The following is a 22,770-nucleotide window of genomic DNA, read 5'->3' on the forward strand; positions in this document are numbered from 1 at the left end:
TTTTCAGAAAATGCATCGGGAGTAAAAAACTGTGTATGGAGATGTAATCGAATCGTCTTGTGGAGTATGAAACACTTCTCTATCTTCAAAATCTGCTCCGCATCAGGGAGACACCCTACGGCCTGGCAAAACTATAAAACCTGGAGCAATATTTTTTTCACGAAACCTATTTAAATCTTAGTCAAATCCAATCGCCGGTGAAAAAAAAAACAAAATGGCGAAAAAACAAGATGGCGCGCATACAAAATTTCGTTTTTCTAGAAAATGTCTCGGAGGTAAAAATTATGTATGGGAGGTGTGATCGAAACGTCAAGCTGAGTATGGAAAAACTGTTCGATCTTGAAAAACTGCTCCGCATCAGGGAGACACTACTTTTGGTCTCCTTGTCAATCCCGCTAAATCACAGGCGTTGATCGTGGGTAGCAGTAGACTCAGAAGTATGCTTGACTGGAATTCTTTTCCTCCGCTTGTCTACGACGGGATCCCTATTGCCTATTCTGAGAAGGCGAAAAATTTGGGGCTTATAATGGATTGTCATATCTTGGTTTCTCATATTAATGAGCTGAGCAAGCGTATGCACTTCACGTTTCACTCTCTCAAGCGTCTCCAATTCTTCCTCCCTTTTCACACCAAGATTATGCTGGCGCAATCTCTCCTGCTCCCGATTCTCGACTACGCGGACGTCTGTTACTTGGATGTAACCGAGGAGCTGCTTAACAAACTCGAGCATCTTCAAAATTTGGCGATACGTTTCATCTTCGGCTTACGCAAGTATGACCATATTTCCGAGTTTCGTGCGTCGTTAAAATGGCTCCCTATCCGACTTCGCCGTGATGTGCACATCCTTTCCTTCCTTTACAAAATTCTCTATGATCCTGGTACCCCTTCTTATCTACGGTCCCGCTTCCACCTCCTGCCCCCTCCCTCACGTTCTAGGCGTCCATGTATTACTAAGATGCTGGAGATACCTAGGACCAATACCAATTTTGGCTTTCACTCATTTTCCGTCCGTGCAGCCATGCTCTGGAATAGGCTGCCGAGGGTAGTTCAGGAGAGTTCCTCTTACCTAATTTTTAAGAAGAGAGTCAAAGAGCACTTTTTATCCATAGAATATTCGTAGTCTAAGTATATTGTTATATATATATCCACTTGACAGTCCAGGCGCACTAGCAAATCTAGCCTCAACAGTCCAGGCATTTCGAACTGGCGCGGCGTTCGGTGAGCGATATCGTGGCGTGTTATAAAAAGGCGTGTAACTCAAAAACTACTGTGGCTATAATAAAGAAAATTCAGAAACAGCAAGCGAGACGTGCAATGATTCTAATTAGATAAAAATAAAAAAAGATCACATTATAAAATCTATCTCAAATCCAATTAGAATTGACAGAATCCGCTCATTTTTTCAGTTATCCCAGCCATGCCTGTTAATAGCATGTAAAGTATCATGTTCTAGGAACTGTAATATTTTTTACACTTTTTACTAGTATTCAAATTATATTTTAATGTTATTTAGTTTAAACACAAGACATATAAATATAACACCTGGTCACGACTTATTTGTAACACCGTATTCTTACCAAGATGGCCGCCCTCGCTAAATTTCTGTTTACACTGAGCGTTCCTACCTTTTTAAGTCTATGGTAACTATAGTTACCAATAAAGGGTAAGATTAACATGCACATTTTGTGCATGGAATTAAAGAAAGCCAGAAGAAAAATTAAGATTTATTAAATTAATTAAAACTAATTTATAATTGAATGCTCCTGCTCCTGCTGAACACCTTGTCGATAAGATACATAATACATAAAATGCAAAAACATAGTAATTTTACTAAGGCCCATCGTTTTCCATACAAAATTTTAATTTGGAAAGTCTGTATTTAGTTTCTCTTGAAAAGTTGTAATTTGTAACTTAGTTATAACCAGCCAGTACCCCATACATAAAAACTTTATTTTGCATAATTTTGTGAGTGTCCTGGCATAAAACAACGAACTAATTACCAAGACCAATCTATACAGATTATAGTTAGTTGAAAATAACTCCATTAGTTTTACGGTGACCTAATTTAGATAAGCCGGTCCATCGCTTCGGAGTATGTTGGACGCGTACGTATACACCGATGAGTGTATTTTTGAGCCTTCAGGTCGTCCAACTGCCCGGAGAAGTAGTAATAACAAAAGTCAGCGTCAAAAGTCTTAACCGTCAGTATTAATCAAAAGTCGCCAAAAATCTCAATCGTCAGTATTGTCCTGGTTGGTGGTGGAAGTGCGAGGAGGCTTATGATAGGCTTTAAAGCAATACACGATGCACAGATTTACGTCACACTCCTCGCACTTATATGCAGTCCTAGACGGTCGTTTGTTCTTAGTGCACAGAAAACAACGTGTGGCAGTGGATCCCGTTTTCATCGGAAAATGGTTCGAGGCCACGTACGGTCGCGTTGTTTGGCGTGCCACCAATTGAGTCGTCTGTCTATGTCGAATTAGTTTGGGTTCTGTCGTCAAGTCAATGTTTTTGTGCAACCGTAGCAAGTCTTCAGCCAGCGTCCTCCTAAACTGACGGTGATCAAGTTTGTGTGTGGGATTACTATCGTAAATCACAAAGCAGTTAAAGATTGCTGCATTGTAAAGGCGCCTAAACAGCTTCTTGTACCACACTTTAGTTTTCTGTCTCTCAAGAGCTTGACTGGCAAGATACTGATCTTTGCGGTCGACACCTCCCATTGATTTATTGTAGTCAAGGACGACAGCCGGCTTATGTACTTGCGTACGGTTATACGTAGTCACTGATCCGATTAGAAGGGGATGGTAAGTGGAGATCATACTAACGAGGTTAGAGTCACGCCACAACATCACCGACAGATCGGAACAGTAAGATGCCACTATTTCACCTTATCGCATGTCAGTCTTTTTCATAGTCTTTAAACTTTCGGGAACAAATTCTCGCGATAATCTCAGAGTCCCAAATACGTCAGTCTTTTCCTGTTTAAGGCAACGCGCTAATAATGGAGCATTATAAAAATTATCCATTATTAGCGTGTGTCCCCGGTAAAGTAGTGGTCTCATTAAGTCATAAACAATCTGAGAAGTAGCATTTCGCGGACGAAACGTACTGCTCGATTGGTCGTCATGTCGGTCTTGTTGGGTGTCAGGGTCATTAGCTTGGTCCTGCTGGATGACGCGGTCTTCAGGTCGGTGTGGCTGGCTGTCACTGTTGTCAAGTCGCTCTTGCTGTGTGTCCTGATCCTCAGTCTGTTGCTGGGTGTTGTGGTCGTCAGTTTGTCGCATTTGTCTTTTCCTGTTGGGGCCATCTTTTCCAGTATATACCCTGAACTGCCATAGGTAGCCTGATGACGACTCGCATAGCTCATAGGTTTTTACACCTACTTGAGCGGCCTTGGTTGCTATTTTTTTAGAAATACTAAGTCGCCCATGCCATTTTAGCAAGCTCTCGTCAATAGCCACGTTCTGTTTAGGGTAATACAGTGATGAAAATTTGGCATTAAAATAGTCGATGACAGGTCTTATCTTATTAAGTTTTGTCGTGTCCTCAGTCGAGTCATTGTCTACAAAGTGTAACATCGTTTTTAACAGGAAGTATCTGTTGTAGGACATTATTCGCCCAAAGAAAGGAGTAGTCCCAAACCCGTCATAAGAGAAGTAGGACTCCTCCGTCACTTTGGGGTATAATCCCTGAAGTATAATCAATGCTAAAAACGCTATCACTTCGTCCCGGTCAGTCGGTGTCCAACGCAAAGTCCGTGTATGTTTTTTCGTTTCTCGGTTTTGTTTTAGTTTTGTCAGTTTTTGTTCACCGTATAGGTTTGTTTGTCGTATCAGCATGTCAACAAAATCAGTGTCAATCATTTTATAAAAAATATCAGTCGGAGTCATGTCGTTAGTAACCGTGAATGTCGGTCCTGGCGAACCAGTAAAGACTTCTCGCTTACCAGTAAAAGTCTGTCTGTCACACGTCCAATTAAATTCAAAAAAATCGTTAGTAGGTGCCAAGTCTCTCACACATATGTCATCAGCTTCCTCTTGCGCATGAAGTAAAGAAATTTGTTCAGTAGTTAGTCCATCATCGTCTGCTGCGCAGTCAGTGGCTGTACGAGTATTACTTTGTGTCGAGAGTGAGATACCCAAGTCAACGTCATTACTGTCGATATCGAGTAAGTCTTCGTCCTCACTATCAAAAAAGTCTGTCATCCAGCTAGTCACAGTCTCGGCAAAGTGATCGTCGTTCATAGCTGAAAAAGTATTTATAATATTAGCACAGATTTTTTATCATTTTCAGGGACTAATTGTATAAGGATATAGTCAAATTAATTAAAAGTGTTTCACCTATTACACTCCTTTTCGACGTACTGGCAGTTGGCGCCGAAAATATAGACGGGCGGACCTCTGCAAAAGAATATAATTTAATGCGAGTTCAAGTACGCTTACACTCCACAATTTTGTATTAACCTGTTACCAGTGATATCTGAGTCGTCGTCACCAGCGGGTGCTACGACGGGAGCAGGCGCAGCGACAATAGATGCGGCAGGTTCGGGTGCCGGTACTGTAAACAAAATATTAATAAATGCGGGTTTAAAGACGATAACTACACTTTTATATGATTATTAATGAGTTTTTTACCCATATAAAATTCGTCGGTGTTCCCGACCACTTCTCCGCCAGCGACGTCGGTGGCTTCGGGGGCTGGATCACAAACAAAGCAATTAAGTGCGGGTTTAAATCTATTGTGTTTAAACTATACAAGTTAATCTCTTTAAATTACCAATAATAATGAAGTCGTCCGTGGCCACAGGCACGGAGACTACCTGGCCAACAGGTGCATTGGAAGTCGAAGCCACAGGCACGGAGACTACCTGGCCAGAAGGTGCATTAGAATTCGAAATAAATTCTATTGCACCGCGTTCTGGCGATGGACGTCTAAAACAAAAGCAAACATATAGACATGACAATAACATAAATAACAATAACGAAGATTACTTACTGCGTGCGGCGCTTTCGAGGGAGGCGCATCAGGCAATAATATGCGATCTAATTGCGCCTGCCGCTTTCTGTCTATAAACTCCTGTTGGATATCTACTGGCAGTTTAGTCATACGTTTTTTCGTAATTTGTCTCTGTGCCCTCACTTCAGCTATAACATCTCTGAAAAAAAGCAGTCACTGTTTAGAACTGAAGATAAAAGAACGCTAGTTATAAATTGAATTTGTGTGCAATAATACTTACTCTACATTGTCAACTTCGCTTCCTCTGTGTGCACGCCCACCTCTTCCCTGTCCACGTCCTCGACCTCTACCTCTTTGAACACTGAAACGTAAAACAGCATATTATTATGTTATACATACTTTATAATCACGAAAACAGATAAATAATATTTACCTTTGACGACTTGCCGATTCGCGACTTGTCGGACTCAAGTCGCGACCTTTTTTGTTTGGTAATCTAAAATAAATACTTAGTAATTAGTACCTTTAATCAAAACATTATGCTTGCACAGTAATTACAAAAATGTCATACAAGGAAAACACCGACAAAATTAACCACTAGGATTTGGATTAGTATGAAAGTTAGTATTGTAGCATTTGAATTATTAAATTAATTAATAAACCACACAAAAATCATTGTCACACAGAAACACACTAAAAAAATTACACCAAAACGTGCTCCAAATACCAACAACCAAAGTAACTGTAAGCTCAAACAAAAAATAAGCGCGTTCATGCAGCCAAAGAAAGATAATCGCTCCGTATTTACGAACCCTTAAAAACCCAGATAAGTCGATGGTAGGTTTAGTTACCATGATAAAAGTGACCAAATTTGGTGTACCCTTGTAATCTAAAATCCTGGGCATCTGCTGAAATAATTGTTTATTTAGGTAAATAATTTGTTTCCACGAGTAACTAATAAGTAACCGTGATGTATTTAAAACATTTAAAATATAATGCGTCGTGTAATATTCTGTAATTTGCCTCCATTTTTGTCTCAGGAGACGTTTTTTTGATACGATATTTTTCTCTTAATGATTTTGGAACAAAATCATGGCTTAAATGTTCAGGTTTTTGGTAGAAAACGGTAGAGGATAGATTCAAGGTGTATGCTAATCAATAAAAATAATATATTTTATATACTTACGGCATATTTCTTGTTAAAACACTCACTCGCAAACACAGTAGTGACAGTAGACTCGACCAACACTCGTCTGGACTTTGAAAGTTGGTTTTTTATGTTATCAACTCATAGGGAAGAGATGCAAATACCACCTAGTAAGTTTTTTATAGTACACAATACTAGTATAATTTTATAATCTATACTAGCTTGTAAAACTAGTTAATCCGTAAAATTGGTCACCTAACGGAACCCCGACAATTGGTAAGTATAGCTACCTCCGACTGCTGAGGTGAAATTTGGAATCGGTAGCTATAATTACCAACGACTGTAGAGTGGATATATAGGTATGTATGTAGGTAGAGTATATTTTATATGTGTATATATTTATAGAGGCTTAGGCATATGTTTGGTGTATATATATTTTTTTAAACGGTTTTTATATGTAGATATAATTATTATAATGTATTTAATATATTGCACCTCTTTTTATTCTTCCGCAGTTACTCTAATACTACCTCTGGGTTGGCTGGAAGAGATCTCTCTTAGAGATAAGTCCACCCTTGTAAACGTCCATTTCTTGTTTGTGATGTAACTAGTTGTTAAGTGCAATAAGTATATTAAAGACACCCTACGACCTGGTGAAACTATCGCACGTGGAACTTTTTTGGTTTTCACGATACCTATTCAAATCTTGGTCAAATTCTATCACCGGTGACATGCTCCGCATCAGGGAGATACCCTACGGCCTGGCAAAACTATAAAACCTGGAGCAACTTTTATTTCGCATAACATATTTCTATCGCCGGTGACATGTGTGCTGTCAACTTTTGCTGGGGTTTTTTAATTTCTGCCTAAATTCTTGTGAACCTATTCCATAAATTTTAAGCCTGTCGTTGTACCCGTCAGCCTGATAATAAAATGACAGGTATAACTTCATATAAACTTAGATAGTGTGTACTGGAATCAGCACCAATAACACACGTTACTCTTGCATATTTAGTAACTAGGTTGGTAATAGAAATATTTTATAAAAAAGCTAATAGATGACTTTCCAGGCTAGGTTCTCAAAAAAAAAATACAGATGGCGCTGTCCAGATTTAACATGATAAATACCTATTTTCTCATTGCTCGGGTACATAAATATTATTTAAATGTAATGGCAAGGGTATATAGGCATATTTATACGATCGCACATCTGTACAGCGCCATCTATTTTTTTTGGGGACGTAGCCTGGAAAGTCCCTCATTGGTACCTATAGATTTTGTAATTATATTTTCTTGCATTTAGACCAATAAAGACCACCAAAGGATGTTTGATGTGAAAATCTGGTCCAAGAGGTCAAAAATTAAATGTAACTAACAATTTTGATACCACAAAAAACATTGATTGTGAGATCCTAATCAGTTGAAGTGGTGCCTAAACGACGTGATTACTATTTTATTTATCAAAATAATTTTAAAAAGAAACAATTTTCATTAAATACATAATGAATGATATAATTATTAGAAATAATTTGTTTTATTATATTATTCATACTCATACAAAATATTCCTACATTTAAATAAATAGTTCAAATAAAACAGCAACTTAACCCATATACTCTCGGCCTCTGTGGTCCAAATTTGGGCAAACATTCCGGAGGGTCCCAGGTTCAAGTCCCGGTGGGGACAAAACACAAAAAATTTCTTGTGATCCCTGATTCAGTTAGGACATTGCTGGCTGATCCAACGACATTGGCGGCTCAGCAATAACCCTGGTTGATGAGGTTGGTCATCCACTTCACAACCTACATGATAGAAGAAGAACAAGTACCTATTTATGATTTTTGAACAGACTTAATATGGTAACATATTAGTAAGTAGGTAGAGAATAAACTTAACAATAACATTAAAATATACAAAGGTTTTTTATATATTTAATGATTTAATAATATAAATTATAATTATAAAGTGATATAAACTCATAGTTTACCAACATCTATGAACAAAAAAAAAAACCCCGACAAAACAAAAGTACTCAATTATTATGAAAAAAAGTGAAAAAAATTAAAAACCCTATAAAAAGCAAAAAATAACTTATCCCACATACCTATGCTTGCAAGCAAACTGAACGTGTAACATTCCTATCACATAACAAACATCTCTGATGACCTCGAAGACCTGAACCGATTTCTACCAAACATAGCTAAGAACACTCTCGACTAATATAACTTACAAACAAAAAAAAAACATATTAAAATTGGATCATCCGTTTGGGAGCTACGTTGCCACAGATAGACACATACACACACTTCAAACTTATAACACCCCGTTGTTTTTGCATTGGGGGTTAATAAATATATACATTGCAACAACACACCTAACACAGCTTTTATGTTCACTAGATATTAATGCTTTTGAGGTGAGCTCATCCTGCAAACAACGCATACATGGGCATCCATCAGGCATCTGAAAGCAAACACGAATGTTTTTAATAGTATATTGCACAATATGCCCGATTGTATCAATATTATTTAATGTGTAGAAATGGAACTGAAACATTGGCAACAATAAATTAAAATTAGAACAATGTTTTAATCATAATTAAGGATTGCCTTATAACAATTATGATTGAAACACATTTTTTTTCATGTACAACATAAATTAAAATACTTAATACTTTAATACCTATCTCGGAGATTGTTTTTCTATATAATACCACTCTTCACTTCTTTCCATAAGCCCATGGCCTGTGATTTTATCTTCGTGACTGCTTTCCCAAAGATATTCCACAACTTATACAGACATAATTGTTTGTAACTGTCCGATTGGAACATTCTTCAGGAAACTTGTTATTGTTGCTTACATCTCTTAGTATGAGTATAAGTTAGTATGACAAAGTCGATCAGCATTCACACCTATAAATAAATAACTATATAATAACAGTGTCATATATAATAACAGTGTCATATATAATAACAATGTCATTTGATTGTATGTTACTTACATTGCAATTTATCAACGAACATTATCCACAAACTTTTTATCATATCGGCTCTATCCAAAACACACAATGGCTCTGGAAGTTTTTACAGTAGAATATCGACGCTCTCGCACGATGAACTTGTAAGCTACAAATTCTAACAAAGTAGCACAGGAAATTATCTTTTTTTTTTGTTTTGGTTTTCCCCGAAGGGTAAGGCAAAGGGAACTATGCCCATACAGCCATGTCTTACGTATTTTTTTTCTTGATGATTAATGAAATGATAAAAGGTGATGATGATGAAACCTAAGCCCCCACCCTCGGAGTAGACTCCCACTCCGAACCCCAAACGAATTAACTCAAAAGTCCGCATAAACTTTCGAGTTATGGAGCGGCTTCTTGGCACGAAGCGAAAATAGGCAGATACACTTTGTTCATTGAATACTCCGATATAATAACACTCGCGAATGTCTTCCGACTAACTTAATGCGATCATTAACCACAAAACACCACTTCGTATTAATTATTTAGATTATTCAATGAAGAAAGCAACTGTCCCGTTCCCGTTTCCCGCCAAAAAGCAGGAAATTATCAAGAGAACTTCTCGGCAACGAGACCACAGAACGAGACCATAAGACCATTATGTTTAGTTTTTTTTGGTTATTTTGTACATAGGATAGGCAAAGGAACCATAACCCATACAGCCAAATACTATACTAGGTACGTTAAATTCGTTAAAATCAATAAACGTATTTTCATATTTTCAAATCGGTTGGCAATGGAATCCACAGGTTACGCAAATGTATTATTATGTCATAATTATAGCCTCATCTTTTTTTCTTTTTGGAAATTTTTGGCCTGGTTACATAGACCTTTAGGTTTGTGATATGAATTAACTCAAAAGTCCGCATAAATTTTCGAGTTATGAAGCGGCTTTTTGGGACGAAGTGAAAATAGATAGTACCACTTTGTTTACTGAATGTTTATTTATACTTTATATTTATATATTTTTCCGATACGATAACACTTAAGTGAATGTTTTTCGATTACTTCTTCATTTCGTATTAAATATAAATAGATTATTCAATGAAGAAAACAACTTTCCCGCCAAAAAACAATGGAAAAATTAATGAAACTACTCAATCTTCATTGCTTATTTAAAAAAGTTAAATTGTACTGAAGTAACAAAAAGCAATTAGATTTTATATTGCTTATTTATTAATTCCATCGACATCTATGCGACCGAATGAAGAAAAAAGTACCTCAATATTTTTCGATATTGGCTGTTTGAATCTGCTTTGCCAGAATTTCTTTGTCTCATGGAAAAAAAAAGTAAACTCAGTACCCAAACCGTTGGCGCGAAAAAGTGACAAGCGTTTTTTCACTTGTATTTCAAGATTTCCAAAGGTAAGTCGATTTTGTTATTGATAATTTAACAATTATTTATAAATATTTTTAGGTATATAATCTTTAAAATCGTAAAATAGTTAGCCATATAAACATAATTATTATAATTGTAAGATCTTTAACTATCGGTACTGATTTTCTCTTTTTCACATAATGAAAGTGAAACATTAAAAGGCAAGTACCTACCTACTTAAAGCTATAATTCTTATTTTATTGTCTATTAGATAAACACAAATAGTACAGAAGTGGTTTGTTTATAGATGAAGCGTTCAAGCGTCGAAATTCCATCGTGCTCTACAATGCGTCGCCGTCGCGTCGACGACGAGCCTGCTGCAACCTGCATCGGTGCCGGTAAGTATTTAGATTTTAACGAGCTTAATTCCAGTTTACCAAACGATCGATTGATTTTATGATGATAAAATAGCTGCTTTACATCAGTCATGGAAAAAACTTTACTTAATAACAGGCAATAGGTACCTACCTACTTAAATCAATTGCATTGCCCCTACTTATGCTGTGTGACTAGAATAGGCGATAGTTAATTACTATTAATATTTTTTTAGATTATATAAGTATGTTGGTAGGTATATGAAATAAGTTAATTAACCTATGATAAATTTAGATGAGATCATAACACTATAGATAATAATAATAAGATTGTATCCTTTTTGAATTATAACAATCCGAGTGTGATTCTGGTTTGACAGCAACCCATGTTGTAGCACAACAGTAACATCACTCATTATGAGATGATCTGTAATAAGTAGATCTGTAACAAATTACCTATAATACACACAAAAGTTAACCTATGACCGTAGTATTATTACTTATTCTATGCTATACTAATACCAGTCACTCTCTTAATATTCTGTGTGAAAAGTTAAACCTTTCTCTAAAATCGTGAAAAAGCCAACTAAATAATTATGTCTGTTTTATGTGTAGAAGAAGTAGCGTATTTTATCAAAAATGACAAGTTACTACAGATGGTTAAATACAACTATAACCAATCTTATAATAATATTATAAGATATTAACTATCTAACTAAGAATTATAGAAATAAGTAGTAACTAGGTAACAAAATTATTATAAAGTTACCTACTTAATTATATAATACAGCTATTTATAATAACAAAATTATATCAAACAAGTTATTAAGTAAGTATATAGATATCGAAGCTTTGAAGTATTTAGTTTATCTAAAAAAAAAGTTTGAATGCTATAATAACATTTGTCTACAATAAACTTATTTAAATTACTGTTAAAGGGTGTATGTAGGTTTGTCTATATTTTGAATATGGTTAGGGATATGGTTATATATCTTGATGACCATGTGGTGGGGACTGAAGGAAACTAATCTAATTCAACCGACTTCAAAAAAAAGGTTATTAATTTGATCCATAATATGTATATCGTAATGTGTGTTAAATTTTCCATATACATGCCTGTATGTTTGTCCATGCATTTCGTAAAAACTACAAATCGTATTGCAATGCTTTTTTATTAAGTATCGTCCAACATAGAAAAGAATGCAAGTTTCATCAAAATTGGTTTAGAAATTTCCAACTTATGGTTGAAAAACAGTTAAAAATTAGGAACTTTGTGTTTCGACTATACTAATAGAAGCTTAGAGCTTAAGTAAGTATGGATACTAATGGTTTGAAAGTAAATTAAAGAAAATTGGAAAACGGTTAAGGGTGTGTCGGACACTATTAATATTATTAGGGACACTCGAGTTTATACAAATAAAAAGTAATTTCAAAATTTAGATTCTAATGTATTCAACTAAATATTATTTCTTACTTTTTATTTGACAGATTTTGAAGTCCGTTTTATTTTTTTTTATTACTTTTTGTGACAGCTATAAAGTAACAACTTTATAATTATTTTGTTTATTACTTTACATCTATCTAAAGATATGGAAAACGCCGAATACAATGAGTGTCTAAAAAATACGATACCTCCACAACCCTGATACAGTAAAAATATAATATAGGTAGGTATATATACTATGTTATACTATATTTTATGTGTATATGTACCTAAGGTTCCGTCCACAGAAAATGTTAGTAAAGGAAAAATCTGTGTATGTAAGTATGTATACGTATCATACGTAGATACACATCTAACGCATAAGTACGAGCGAGACAGACCATTCTAACGTAGTATTATTCTTTATTTGATGCCTATAGCTTAAGTGAATATCTAGATACTTGAATTTCGCCATCAGAGTTTTCTTTTACTAACCTTTTCTGTGGACGGAACCTTCGGTGCGCGAGTCCAAATCGCACTTGCCTAGTTTTTTTTTTTTTTAATTTTTGACAAATATACATACCTACTTCACCTGTATTAGTCTGAAATAATCCCACGCTATGATGCAACAAGATCAAAAGAAGAACAAAAACTGATATTACGTTTTCCTGTTATTTTATATTTAATTTTCGAAATATTCCGTCAATAGAGTGCTGCATTGCGTACATACATAATATCTCGCCTATTTTCCATTGGGGTAGGCAGAGAACAGACTGTATAATCCTTTATTTAAGTAAAGTGCAGTGTAGTAAATCGACATGTCTTCTAAATATTTTATAACGAGGGTTTGCGTTGCGTTACATCAATTGAGTTGAATGTTTGTATACCGGTACGTCACCCTCTCGATGTCATTGGTCTTAAAGTCATTTTATTAGGTAGGTACCTGAATTAAATATTTATGTTACAATGATGTAATTAATTAATTGCTTGATATTTTATTAAAACTGTCAAAAGGTTACTTTGAATATTTATTATACTTTGAATAACTTTGAATGATAAAATAGTGTGTTAAGGGATTGTTGTAAAAGAAAATGTAGTGAAGAGAATTGACAAAAGGACGCTTAGATAGGTTGGACAAGGCCAAGATTTATTATACGGATGTAAGTGGTAAAATCCGAAGTGGATGGCCTAGGTGGTACATACCTCGATTAATTTCAGGATGTTTAAAGAAAAGCCACGGTCAAGAGTACTGGGAACCGGCGAGCATGCATAAATGAGTGTACTTTGATAAGAGTGGTGTAACGAAGCATTTCGGACCAACGAGCCTTGTAGCGACATCTTGTGGTTTCTGACGATATAACGTTGTTTTTATATTTTACCCGCAGGAAATCACAGATGGCGCTGCAGGGTTATCGATGGGCCCGAATATTTTTAATTATTTTATTTTCTTCAAAATTTGGTATATTAAAATTATCTGCAACATTTATTTTTGATATATTATAATTATATTGTTTAAATTTTGGGATCAAACAAGTCGGTCGATTGTTGTCGTTGATTCGGCGAATTTATGGTTTGGTAGATTTTTTCTAGTTTGGCAACTTTGTTCGTGGTTCTTGTGTCAGACTGACAGCTGGCTGAGCTGAGACAGGTTTTGGAAAGTGGGGTCGTCGCGAGAGCGCCGGAGACTCCATTGCCGAAACCCGAATGTGGGCAAATTAAAGCCCCAATGTATCGGCGGCATCAAGAGCCGATGTCTTGATTAATAGAAATAGCTTAACCGAGATGGTGAGTCCTCGCAATTCTTCGTGCATATTTTTGCACCAACTTTGTGATAACCTCGAGGTCCTTGTTTTCAGCAATATCACTGAAATCCCATCGCCTAAGGTCCAGTGGGTGGGTTTAGGTTTCATCCGAGCGATGCCCAACTATCCCGGATGAACCTGTAAGTTATTTTCTTTGTTTTACACTCGTGAGTTGCCTTGCCACGCTGTCAGCTGAACCACATGCTAATCATTGCCATTCCTTGTTGCAGATGGGGTTTTTTTCTTTAAGTTTTTAACGTTTATAAAGTTTTTGAGTTTTAATTGTTTTAACGTCTTTAAAGTTTTGTTTAATTTTCTGACGTTTTTAAGTTCTATGAAGAAGTTTATGATTGGATCAGACTATTTCAACAAATTTTGTGAATGAAGATTCCTACTGTTTTCTTCTGCATTTGAGAGTTATTTCAAGCTTCATTTCGGCGGAGCTCCACTCCGGATAAGGCTCGGTGAAGGACTGCGAGGTTGACCGGTGGACGTGCAGCCCGCCAGCTGCGTAACAGTTGGCCCGCTGCGCCGCCATCGTCCAGCACGCCCTGGCCTGAGCCGGCCTCAACGCATCACCTGTATGGTATTCCGGAACGCCTCAGGTAGGCCTGATAGTCGGAGGTCCTCGAGTAAGTGAGGTGCCTACAGGTGTACGGACAGTGTTTTAAACATAGTGATATCCCATGGTTGTTACGGAGTGACAATTAACCTGACGGACCAAAGCGCGACCTGTCTCCCTCCATAGGGTTTTTACCTGCCCATGGTTGTACTTTAATAACTATAATTGTAAAATATACATTGTACAAATTCAAGGGAGTTTTCTTTGTCTCATGCTCACCGGTCTATAACATCTAGCTGTGCCCTTCAGGTAAACACCACTTTATAAATTTTCTGAAACATATCGGTATTACCATAACACCCATTTCCTATTACACCTCACTTTACATATGGTAGCAAAAGATTTTTGTTTCAGTGGTAGAAGCGAAAGTGACGTGTCAGGATCGTAGTAAGTGGAATTGCGTGGCCGATCCCAACGGAAAATAGGCGTAATCTTAAGTATGTGTTTTTTCGAGAAAGTTGCTTAGCCATTTTCTATATTGTAAAGTCGGCGCCTCGTATTTTTTTTACTTCAGCCACAGCTACGATGGCAATGTTGTCGACTTGATTCATCGACCTTTGATGTTCAACCACAATGTGTGCTCTACATGACCGTCGCGACTGAAATGATTATCGGCGGCGGCTTTGTGCGGCACGAGCTGGCGGCACTGTGTGAAAGTGCTTAAACGAATGCCATTTTAACTACTTATTAAAAAAATCACCTACCTAGGTTTATTGATCCGACTGAAATTTTATATATATGCGTAGTTTTTTTTATATTAGGTAGGTAACTTAGTTCTCATATAATAATTATTGCATTCCCTATAATAATATCGGTGAATAATTGTTTTATTAAAAAATAGATTGTTGGAGAATGATAATATTGATAATTGATATTTTAATTTAAGTACTTATGTAGGGTAAACTGCCTAATTATAGAACCTTAAATGATTGGTACGGTCTAATCATTTTTCAAAATCAATCCGAATATATCAAAATGCAAGGAATATATCAAAATGTTCTTTTTTTTTCTTAATAGTCAGTAGGGGTGTCAATAATAGGGTGTATTACCTATTAAATAAATTAATATCTAAAATTTACTGAATCCTTAGGTCTAACACACCAAGGCTCCGATATGTATGAAGGTAATAATTCGCAATGTACGGTTATCTCAGCATGCGCTTCAATTTATTCTGTGTTCCATAATCGCGCATCTTTCACTACTGCCGAAATTGATAAAATTTTAAAAATGGGGGAAACACTTTACATGCAGTTAAAATATCTACTTCAGAGGGGTGTCAGTTATTTTATGCCAGATGAATTACCCAATGAGCTTCGCGTCGGGGATAACGTCGCACATATAGTTAGTATGGAGGACAACTGGATCATTTCTAATACGTATCCTACAACTCCCGCGAATAAAGACATAGGTTTATTAACGTTAATGAATATACTGGACAATAGAGTGTTTTTTAATACTAATGACTATACTGTAGATTCGCAATTCGCTTATAATGTGAACAATTCAAATCACAACGACAGTACTGATAGCATATTGTTTACGGGTCAGGGTTATACTTTTAGTTTTTGGCGGTTTAATGGTGAATATTATTTCTTTAACAGCCATGCAGTTAACAGCAACAACATTAATATAGGAACGGGTAAGCCAGAGGATGGTCCTTACGTAGCACGTTTATTTAAATGTAATTCAACCGAAGCGCTAGCCAAACTTTTGCTCGCGAATGAAGTTTACGACGGATCCGAATACTCATTGACCTGATTAAGAGTATTAAATGACGACCTTATATGGAAAAACGAAACGCAGGTTAGTTCCGAAACGTCACAATCCATTTTAGTAGATTTAATATCATCACCATTACTGAATGAGAATCAAACTTTAGATTCGATTTTGATGAACTATCAATCAACCCTGGCCCCGCTTAAAACCTCTGTGCAAAATTTTGATATTAGTAAATTGGAAGTTGATTCAAATCCGGTAGATGTATATGACACTACAAGTGATATAAAACTGACAATTTTAAAACCAGTTGTCCTATTAGAAAGAATCAGTAATCAAGACGAAAGCCAATGCGTTAAAAATAAAGGTGGCCGACCCAAAAAACAGAAACGCGGACCGAAACCAAGTAAAGAAAACGCGCATCGCGAAGCTGTCAGGAAATACACAACGAAAAACCCCGCTGTTAATCGCAAGGCAGTTCAACAGATTAGAAGATTTAATTGACAAGGTGTTCCAGATTTCGATTTGCAATTAAAATTAGACTGTGTTTGTGTAATCACGCGTAATCTTAGTTTCGCGGATGGCTTAGTAAATGGCACCAAAGTAGGGCCTGCATGTTTAGGGCCTGCAAAACTCTGAAAGTATTCTAATGAAACTGTCCCGTACGTAACTAGCCATGAACGCATTCGCCGCTAGCGTGATGCCCATACATTTGACCTGGATGACGGTGTTATGGGAGCCTGATATTACGTACTTAATCATAAAATAAAGCATGATACACAAGGAGACGAGATGCATTGTAAAGTACATTTCTTTATAAACTATTATTGTAGGTAATCGACTACATTTTTGGCCAAAACTCGTACAGCAAAGTGACTCTGCCCAACTCAGTAGCGCAATAAGTGTGATATTAGATATGTGTGATTACTTATGGCTCTGTCTGGCCCATTAGGGATAAAGGCGTGTTTTATGTATGTTCACATCTTCTTCTTCTATCGTGTGGGTTGTAAGGTGGATAACCAACCTCGTCAATCCCGGTGCGAGGGTTATTATTGAGCCGCCAAAGGCCCCTGACATGGCTCATGTAACGACTACTTACTTACATCAGTAAGCAGTAACCGGGATCAAAGCCCATTGTTTGTTTAACTATTGTGTCTGGAAACCTCGGTCTTACAAGGAAGAAACAAAACAGTTTAAAAAATATTTATTAGTATGGCCATCACTGGCACGTTTACCCTTTACTAGGGCAGGCAGAAATAAAAGAGGTGGTAGCTGTTCACTCAAAAGTTAAATACCTTGAACAGCTGATTGCTACGTAGTGTTGTGCAAATTTGAATTTATTACATGAAGACCTGGAATTCAATTGCTCATAACTAATGCAAATATGAACTTAGGCAGCCAATACTCTCGCATGTGATTTGTAGATAGTGACAGAGAAGGCACACTTCGGGTTGATACCCCCGTTCCGTTACACCATGTATATATTCTATCAGCGACACCTGTAAATTGCGCAGATCGCACAATATCCTTACCGACTTCGGCTTACGTCGGACGTCCGTCACTCCCGCGACATAAAGACAAAGTTCGTGTACAATTAGAAAAAGTATCCAGACAAATAAGGTTGGCAATTCCACGGTATAAAAATAATAAGAAAACCATTAAAACTGCGTCGAAGATGTCTCGGCAATATACTTTGAGGTGGAACAACCACCAGCCGAACTTCATCTCGATGTTCACAACGCTGCTGAACACGCAAACATTAGTTGATGTCACCCTCGCGGACGAGGGGAAACATCTACAGGCCCACAAAGTAGTATTGTCTGCATGCAGCACTTATTTTCAGGCACTGTTTATGTACAACCCGTCTCGGCATCCGATCGTGATCCTGAAAGATGTCACTTTCGCAGATCTGCGAACAATGGCCGATTTTATGTATTACGGCGAAGTTAATGTCACAAAGGAACAGCTCCCACAGGTGCTGGATACAGCGAAAACTCTAAAGATAAAGGGTCTGACGGAGATGCCGGACTCGACACTGCTAACGCGGTCACAGGGCACGTCCGCTGACTTCCCTACCGACTCCGTTATCTCGCAGCGACACGCTGCCTCGCCAAGCATTTTGCCGAGGCGGAAACGGGGGCGAAGGAGGAGTTCGGCAGGCTCGGGGCAGATGGTGGAGGAAGAGGGCCGCGAGGAGTCCGGCCCATCGGTGAATGTGGTGCGCGGCGACGCGATCACGTGGAGCTCGGTGCCGCAGCGGCGCAGCCGGGAGTATCACGACGACAGGGCCGTCGACGGTTCCCAACAAACATCCGAAGCACAAAATACTTGGAACAATTGGGAATGGGGGGTAACACAGGAATGGCTCAAGGAGGACAGTGGAGTATGATGGATCATACGTACCCGCGGTACTCGAATGCGTGCTTGGGTAGCACCGGTCTGCAGGGCGAGGCGATGTACATTTATTTATTTATTTTTTACAGTTTATTCGTTTTTTTATATGAACAACATGAGCCAGTACATGAACGCGGGGCTGAGCGAGTACGGGCAGGCGCTCGGCGTTGGTGGCGTGGGCGGAGTGGGCGGCGTGGCAGGCCCCTCGCCAGGACCCAGCTGCGTGGCGGACGCTGCCGCCGCACCCGAGCAGCCGCCGCAGCAGCAGAAGCGCCGCCGCGCCACCAACCCACGGTCCGAGGAAAACTTCTAGCGCTCTCTCGAGGCCGTGCGCTTCGGCGGCATAGGCTTTTGCAAGGCCGCGCGCCTTTTCGGCGTCAACAACCACACTCTATGGCTCGAATACAAAAAGAAGGGCTACCCCAACAACCGGCCGAGCATCAAGAGCCGCATCAAACGAGAGCGCACGACGCCGCCGCCGCCGAGGGACCTCGTCAAGGATGACGTACCGCAACAGGAGCAGCAGATGGCGCTCATCTGCCCACCGCACCCCGTGCCCGTAAGCTATATTGACTCCCGGCCCGTCGACTTCCCGCTGCAGGGCATGGCCCACAACTCGCCCCTCAACATCCTCAGGTTGGCAATTCCACGGTATAAATATAATAAGAAAACCATTAAAACTGTGTCGAAGATGTCTCAGCAATATAGTTTGAGGTGGAATAACCACCAGCCGAACTTCATCTCGATGTGGACAACGCTGCTGAACACGCAAACATTAGTTGATGTCACCCTCGCGGACGAGGGGAAACATCTCCAGGCCCACAAAGTAGTATTGTCTGCATGCAGCACTTATTTTCAAGCACTGTTACGAAGCATTTCGGACCAGACGAGCCTTGTAGCGACATCTAGTGATTTTTGACGTTTACAACGTAATTTTATGACATCACAGATGGCGCTGCAGGGTTATCGATGGGCCCGAACATTTGAATAATTAATTTTCTATTTTTTCTAAATTATTTATTATAGGTCTGAATACAGATTTCAAAGCTTTTTCATTTTCGGTTTCAATGTTGTAATATGGTGTTATACGTTGTAATATGTTGGCTCGCAGGTTCGCACGATGTAGTTCTCAAGTAAAAGTAACGCTTTTCAAGGCGTATTGTCAGAGCTTCTACACGTGCAGCCTGTGGGCTGACTGTACGCGACGGGCATACGGCGACCTGCGCGTCCAATACAACAACGCGTTCAGGGTCCTGATGGGGCTGCCGCGGCGTTGTAGTGCGTCGGGAATGTTCGCGGTAGCGCATATTGACGGCTTTGCAGCCATTATTAGAAAGCGATGCGCTTCCTTTCTAGCGAGGGCGCGCGACAGCCCTAACGGCATCCTGAGGGCGTTGGTGGACCGGTGGGACTCGCCTTTTCTTAAGGTGTGGATAGGCCGCCATACCGCATAGGACCACTTCGTTTTTATTTATTGATTTTTATTTATTGATTTTTAATTTTTAATTGTTTATTTTGTAATTTGAATTTGACTTTTACTATTTTAATTGTTTGTGGTATATTTTTTTTTAATGTATGGATTTTTAAATCTGAAATAAACGATATATTATTATTAATGTTTCGCAATTTCTTAACCTTTTTTTTAACAGCTTCTGCTGCATTGACTATTTGGCGTTTTAAACAAGCTTCCATTATGAAAATAAGTTTGTGCTTCTGCTAAATCTTTAGGCAAAATAACCCGATTTACCAAGTAACATCACATTATATATCAGAAAAATGATATGATCAATAAAAAAATACGAAACTGTCAAATTTATTTCTATAACATCCTTCATTTTTCTGACAATCTTTATTGATCACCAAATAACTATATGGTTCACTCCATATTTTAGAACACATTTCACGGAACTCTTTCCAGGACATATCTGTGTTAACGTGTTCATCATAAACGTGTTTCATATTTATTTCATCTTGCTTAAACAGAATAATCAAATTAGCATTGGCTCGTACTAGTTGTTTTGGAACCTTACTGTAAGTTTGATTTAAATAAAACGAATCTATGTTTCGATGCCTACCCATCGCAAAATAATCTCGCATGTTATTCTGATTTTCACACGCTACGACATCAAATATAATTATTGAATTTGGTTTAGCATCCTGGGGGCTGAGAACTTCTTCACTATCCTTATATTTTGAAAATGAGACACTGGGCACCATGTCTAGGACTTTTTCCAAAAATATGTATTTTGGTTGATCTAATGTTTTTGAATACACGTAAACATTTTTAAATTGCAACCCATCCTTATGCAAAAGAAGACCAATAACAAGATTTGTTTTCCCGCAATTAGAAGGTCCGCACACTATACACCTGATTGTATTAGGTAATAGTTTACCATGACGGATATTTTTGTTTCGCGTGTCTAAACAAAAAGTGTCAATTTGCAACGAATCCGGTTGTTTAATAAACTTCATAGTGGCAATGAATGTCACCTAATATAGCTAAAATTATAATGATTAAAAGAGTCATATAATTTTATTATTTTATATTATTTTATATTGGTGCCGATTCCGGAAGGCAAACTTAAATTTAAATTAGCTAAGATTACGGTTTAAATGTCAAAAACTGGATTTGCATTCTGGCGGCACATTTTAGTTGACGCCTAATCTTAAATTTAGGAATGACGTTTCTAAATTACTCAATTTAGGTTTAGGCGACAAAAAGCTATTCTAGCAAACATTTCATTTGACGTTAAACTCTTATTCTAAATTAATTTTATACGGTTTTCTAAACTTGCCGGATAAAATTAAACTTCTTAAAATTAAGTACATGAATCAGTTTTTCGGCGCTTTTTGTGAATTCCGGCCACTGATTTCACCTGCAGATCATTAGGAAGACCTTGCCGCTCTCAAAACAACTTAAATAGCGATAAAGAACCTTCTAAATATACGAATAGAAGGATCAACGAGAAATATTTGTTTTACGTCGTTTACCGCCCAAGACCAGTAAAAGAAAGAAGACTGCGAGGAGGCCCCATCGAAACAAAAGACTCTTAGCTGGTATGATGATGTCTCTGGCATGAGTATCATCTTCAAAGTTAATCCAAACATTTATCTAAGAGGACAATCTAATTGTGTCAATCTTAAACACTACTTTCAACTGGACCGTGTGGTGGATGCTTGAAACAATGCAGTGCCAGTGATATTAACGATTAACGTGTAACATCAACACATACCTAGCTCTGTGTGTGTCAAAACTGTAATGACTCCTACCAGGCGCGCAGTGCAGGCTGCACTGCCTGCTTCTTCTTATCCTTTTGACCTGAAGGACTTAAAATTACTACAAAAGTAATGTACCTATCTATGGAATGGAACTACAGAAGTACACTGAAGGAAGGCCTCCAAAGCAAGGTAAATGTTATCAGGTATAAATAACATGGCAGCAACCAAACAGTTTATTGCCCAAGTCAAATTACTAACACACTTGATCCCGCTCTGGGTAGATACCTTACTTGTTGGTTTATTCCTTTAGATTATTTCAAAATACTTTATGATGTGAACCAAACAAAATCACCAGTTAGCAGTAACAAAAGGTGGACTAAAAAACTTCTTTTACAAGCTCTTTACTGCTTTATCTCAGTTTCCACGAATATCATGGCATGCTAAATGTACTGGGAATGTGACGGAACCCACATTTTTTGTTTACATCCTTCTGATCATTATATTTGTTTCTGTCCAACCCGTTAGGAAATGTAAGCATGAATTGATGTATGTATGTATTCTAAATAATCCTTTTTTATTTCAGGTGATAAATCTTTGACTTTGACATTTGCAAGTAGTCCTAATAGCCACTGCATCCTGAATTGTAATTATGAGCCACCAATAACAAAAAAGACTCTAGGCACTTGCAACAGTGTCGAAATATCGGGAGTCTCATATCCCCCATTTAAACGCGATAAGAACCCGTTATTATGTGTTTTAATTATAACAAAAAAGACG

General features: G+C 37.8%; 1 protein-coding gene, 1 long non-coding RNA gene and 1 pseudogene across 3 annotated transcripts; 1 reads left to right on the forward strand and 2 right to left on the reverse strand.

The window, feature by feature from the left end:
- Nucleotides 1-1,708: 1,708 nt before the first annotated feature.
- On the reverse strand, nucleotides 1,709-5,821 carry LOC126381534 (uncharacterized). Its single transcript, XM_050031015.1, has 9 exons — nucleotides 5,811-5,821; nucleotides 5,393-5,455; nucleotides 5,240-5,320; nucleotides 4,999-5,158; nucleotides 4,780-4,934; nucleotides 4,638-4,700; nucleotides 4,474-4,560; nucleotides 4,344-4,403; nucleotides 1,709-4,249 (listed from the first exon to the last, which is right to left on the reverse strand). The coding sequence occupies exons 4-9, from the start codon at nucleotides 5,025-5,027 to the stop codon at nucleotides 2,892-2,894; spliced, it is 1,752 nt and encodes a 583-aa protein (XP_049886972.1). The 5' UTR covers nucleotides 5,028-5,158; nucleotides 5,240-5,320; nucleotides 5,393-5,455; nucleotides 5,811-5,821; the 3' UTR covers nucleotides 1,709-2,891.
- Nucleotides 5,822-7,801: 1,980 nt separating this feature from the next.
- LOC126381516 (uncharacterized) lies at nucleotides 7,802-9,308 on the reverse strand. 2 transcript variants are annotated; one of them, XR_007568855.1, is made up of 4 exons: nucleotides 9,108-9,308; nucleotides 8,789-9,018; nucleotides 8,481-8,569; nucleotides 7,802-7,908 (listed from the first exon to the last, which is right to left on the reverse strand). It is a non-coding gene; the product is annotated as an uncharacterized LOC126381516 (long non-coding RNA). The 2 variants fall into 2 exon arrangements; XR_007568854.1 differs by lacking the exon at nucleotides 7,802-7,908 and having other exon boundaries at nucleotides 8,092-8,569; nucleotides 9,108-9,296.
- An 8,747-nt stretch (nucleotides 9,309-18,055) lies between these two features.
- On the forward strand, nucleotides 18,056-20,322 carry LOC126381532 (protein bric-a-brac 2-like; annotated as a pseudogene).
- The last annotated feature ends 2,448 nt before the right edge of the window (nucleotides 20,323-22,770 follow it).

This window comes from Pectinophora gossypiella, unplaced genomic scaffold (genome assembly GCF_024362695.1).
Source record: "Pectinophora gossypiella unplaced genomic scaffold, ilPecGoss1.1 Pgos_59, whole genome shotgun sequence".
Classification (NCBI taxonomy): Eukaryota; Metazoa; Arthropoda; class Insecta; order Lepidoptera; family Gelechiidae; genus Pectinophora; species Pectinophora gossypiella.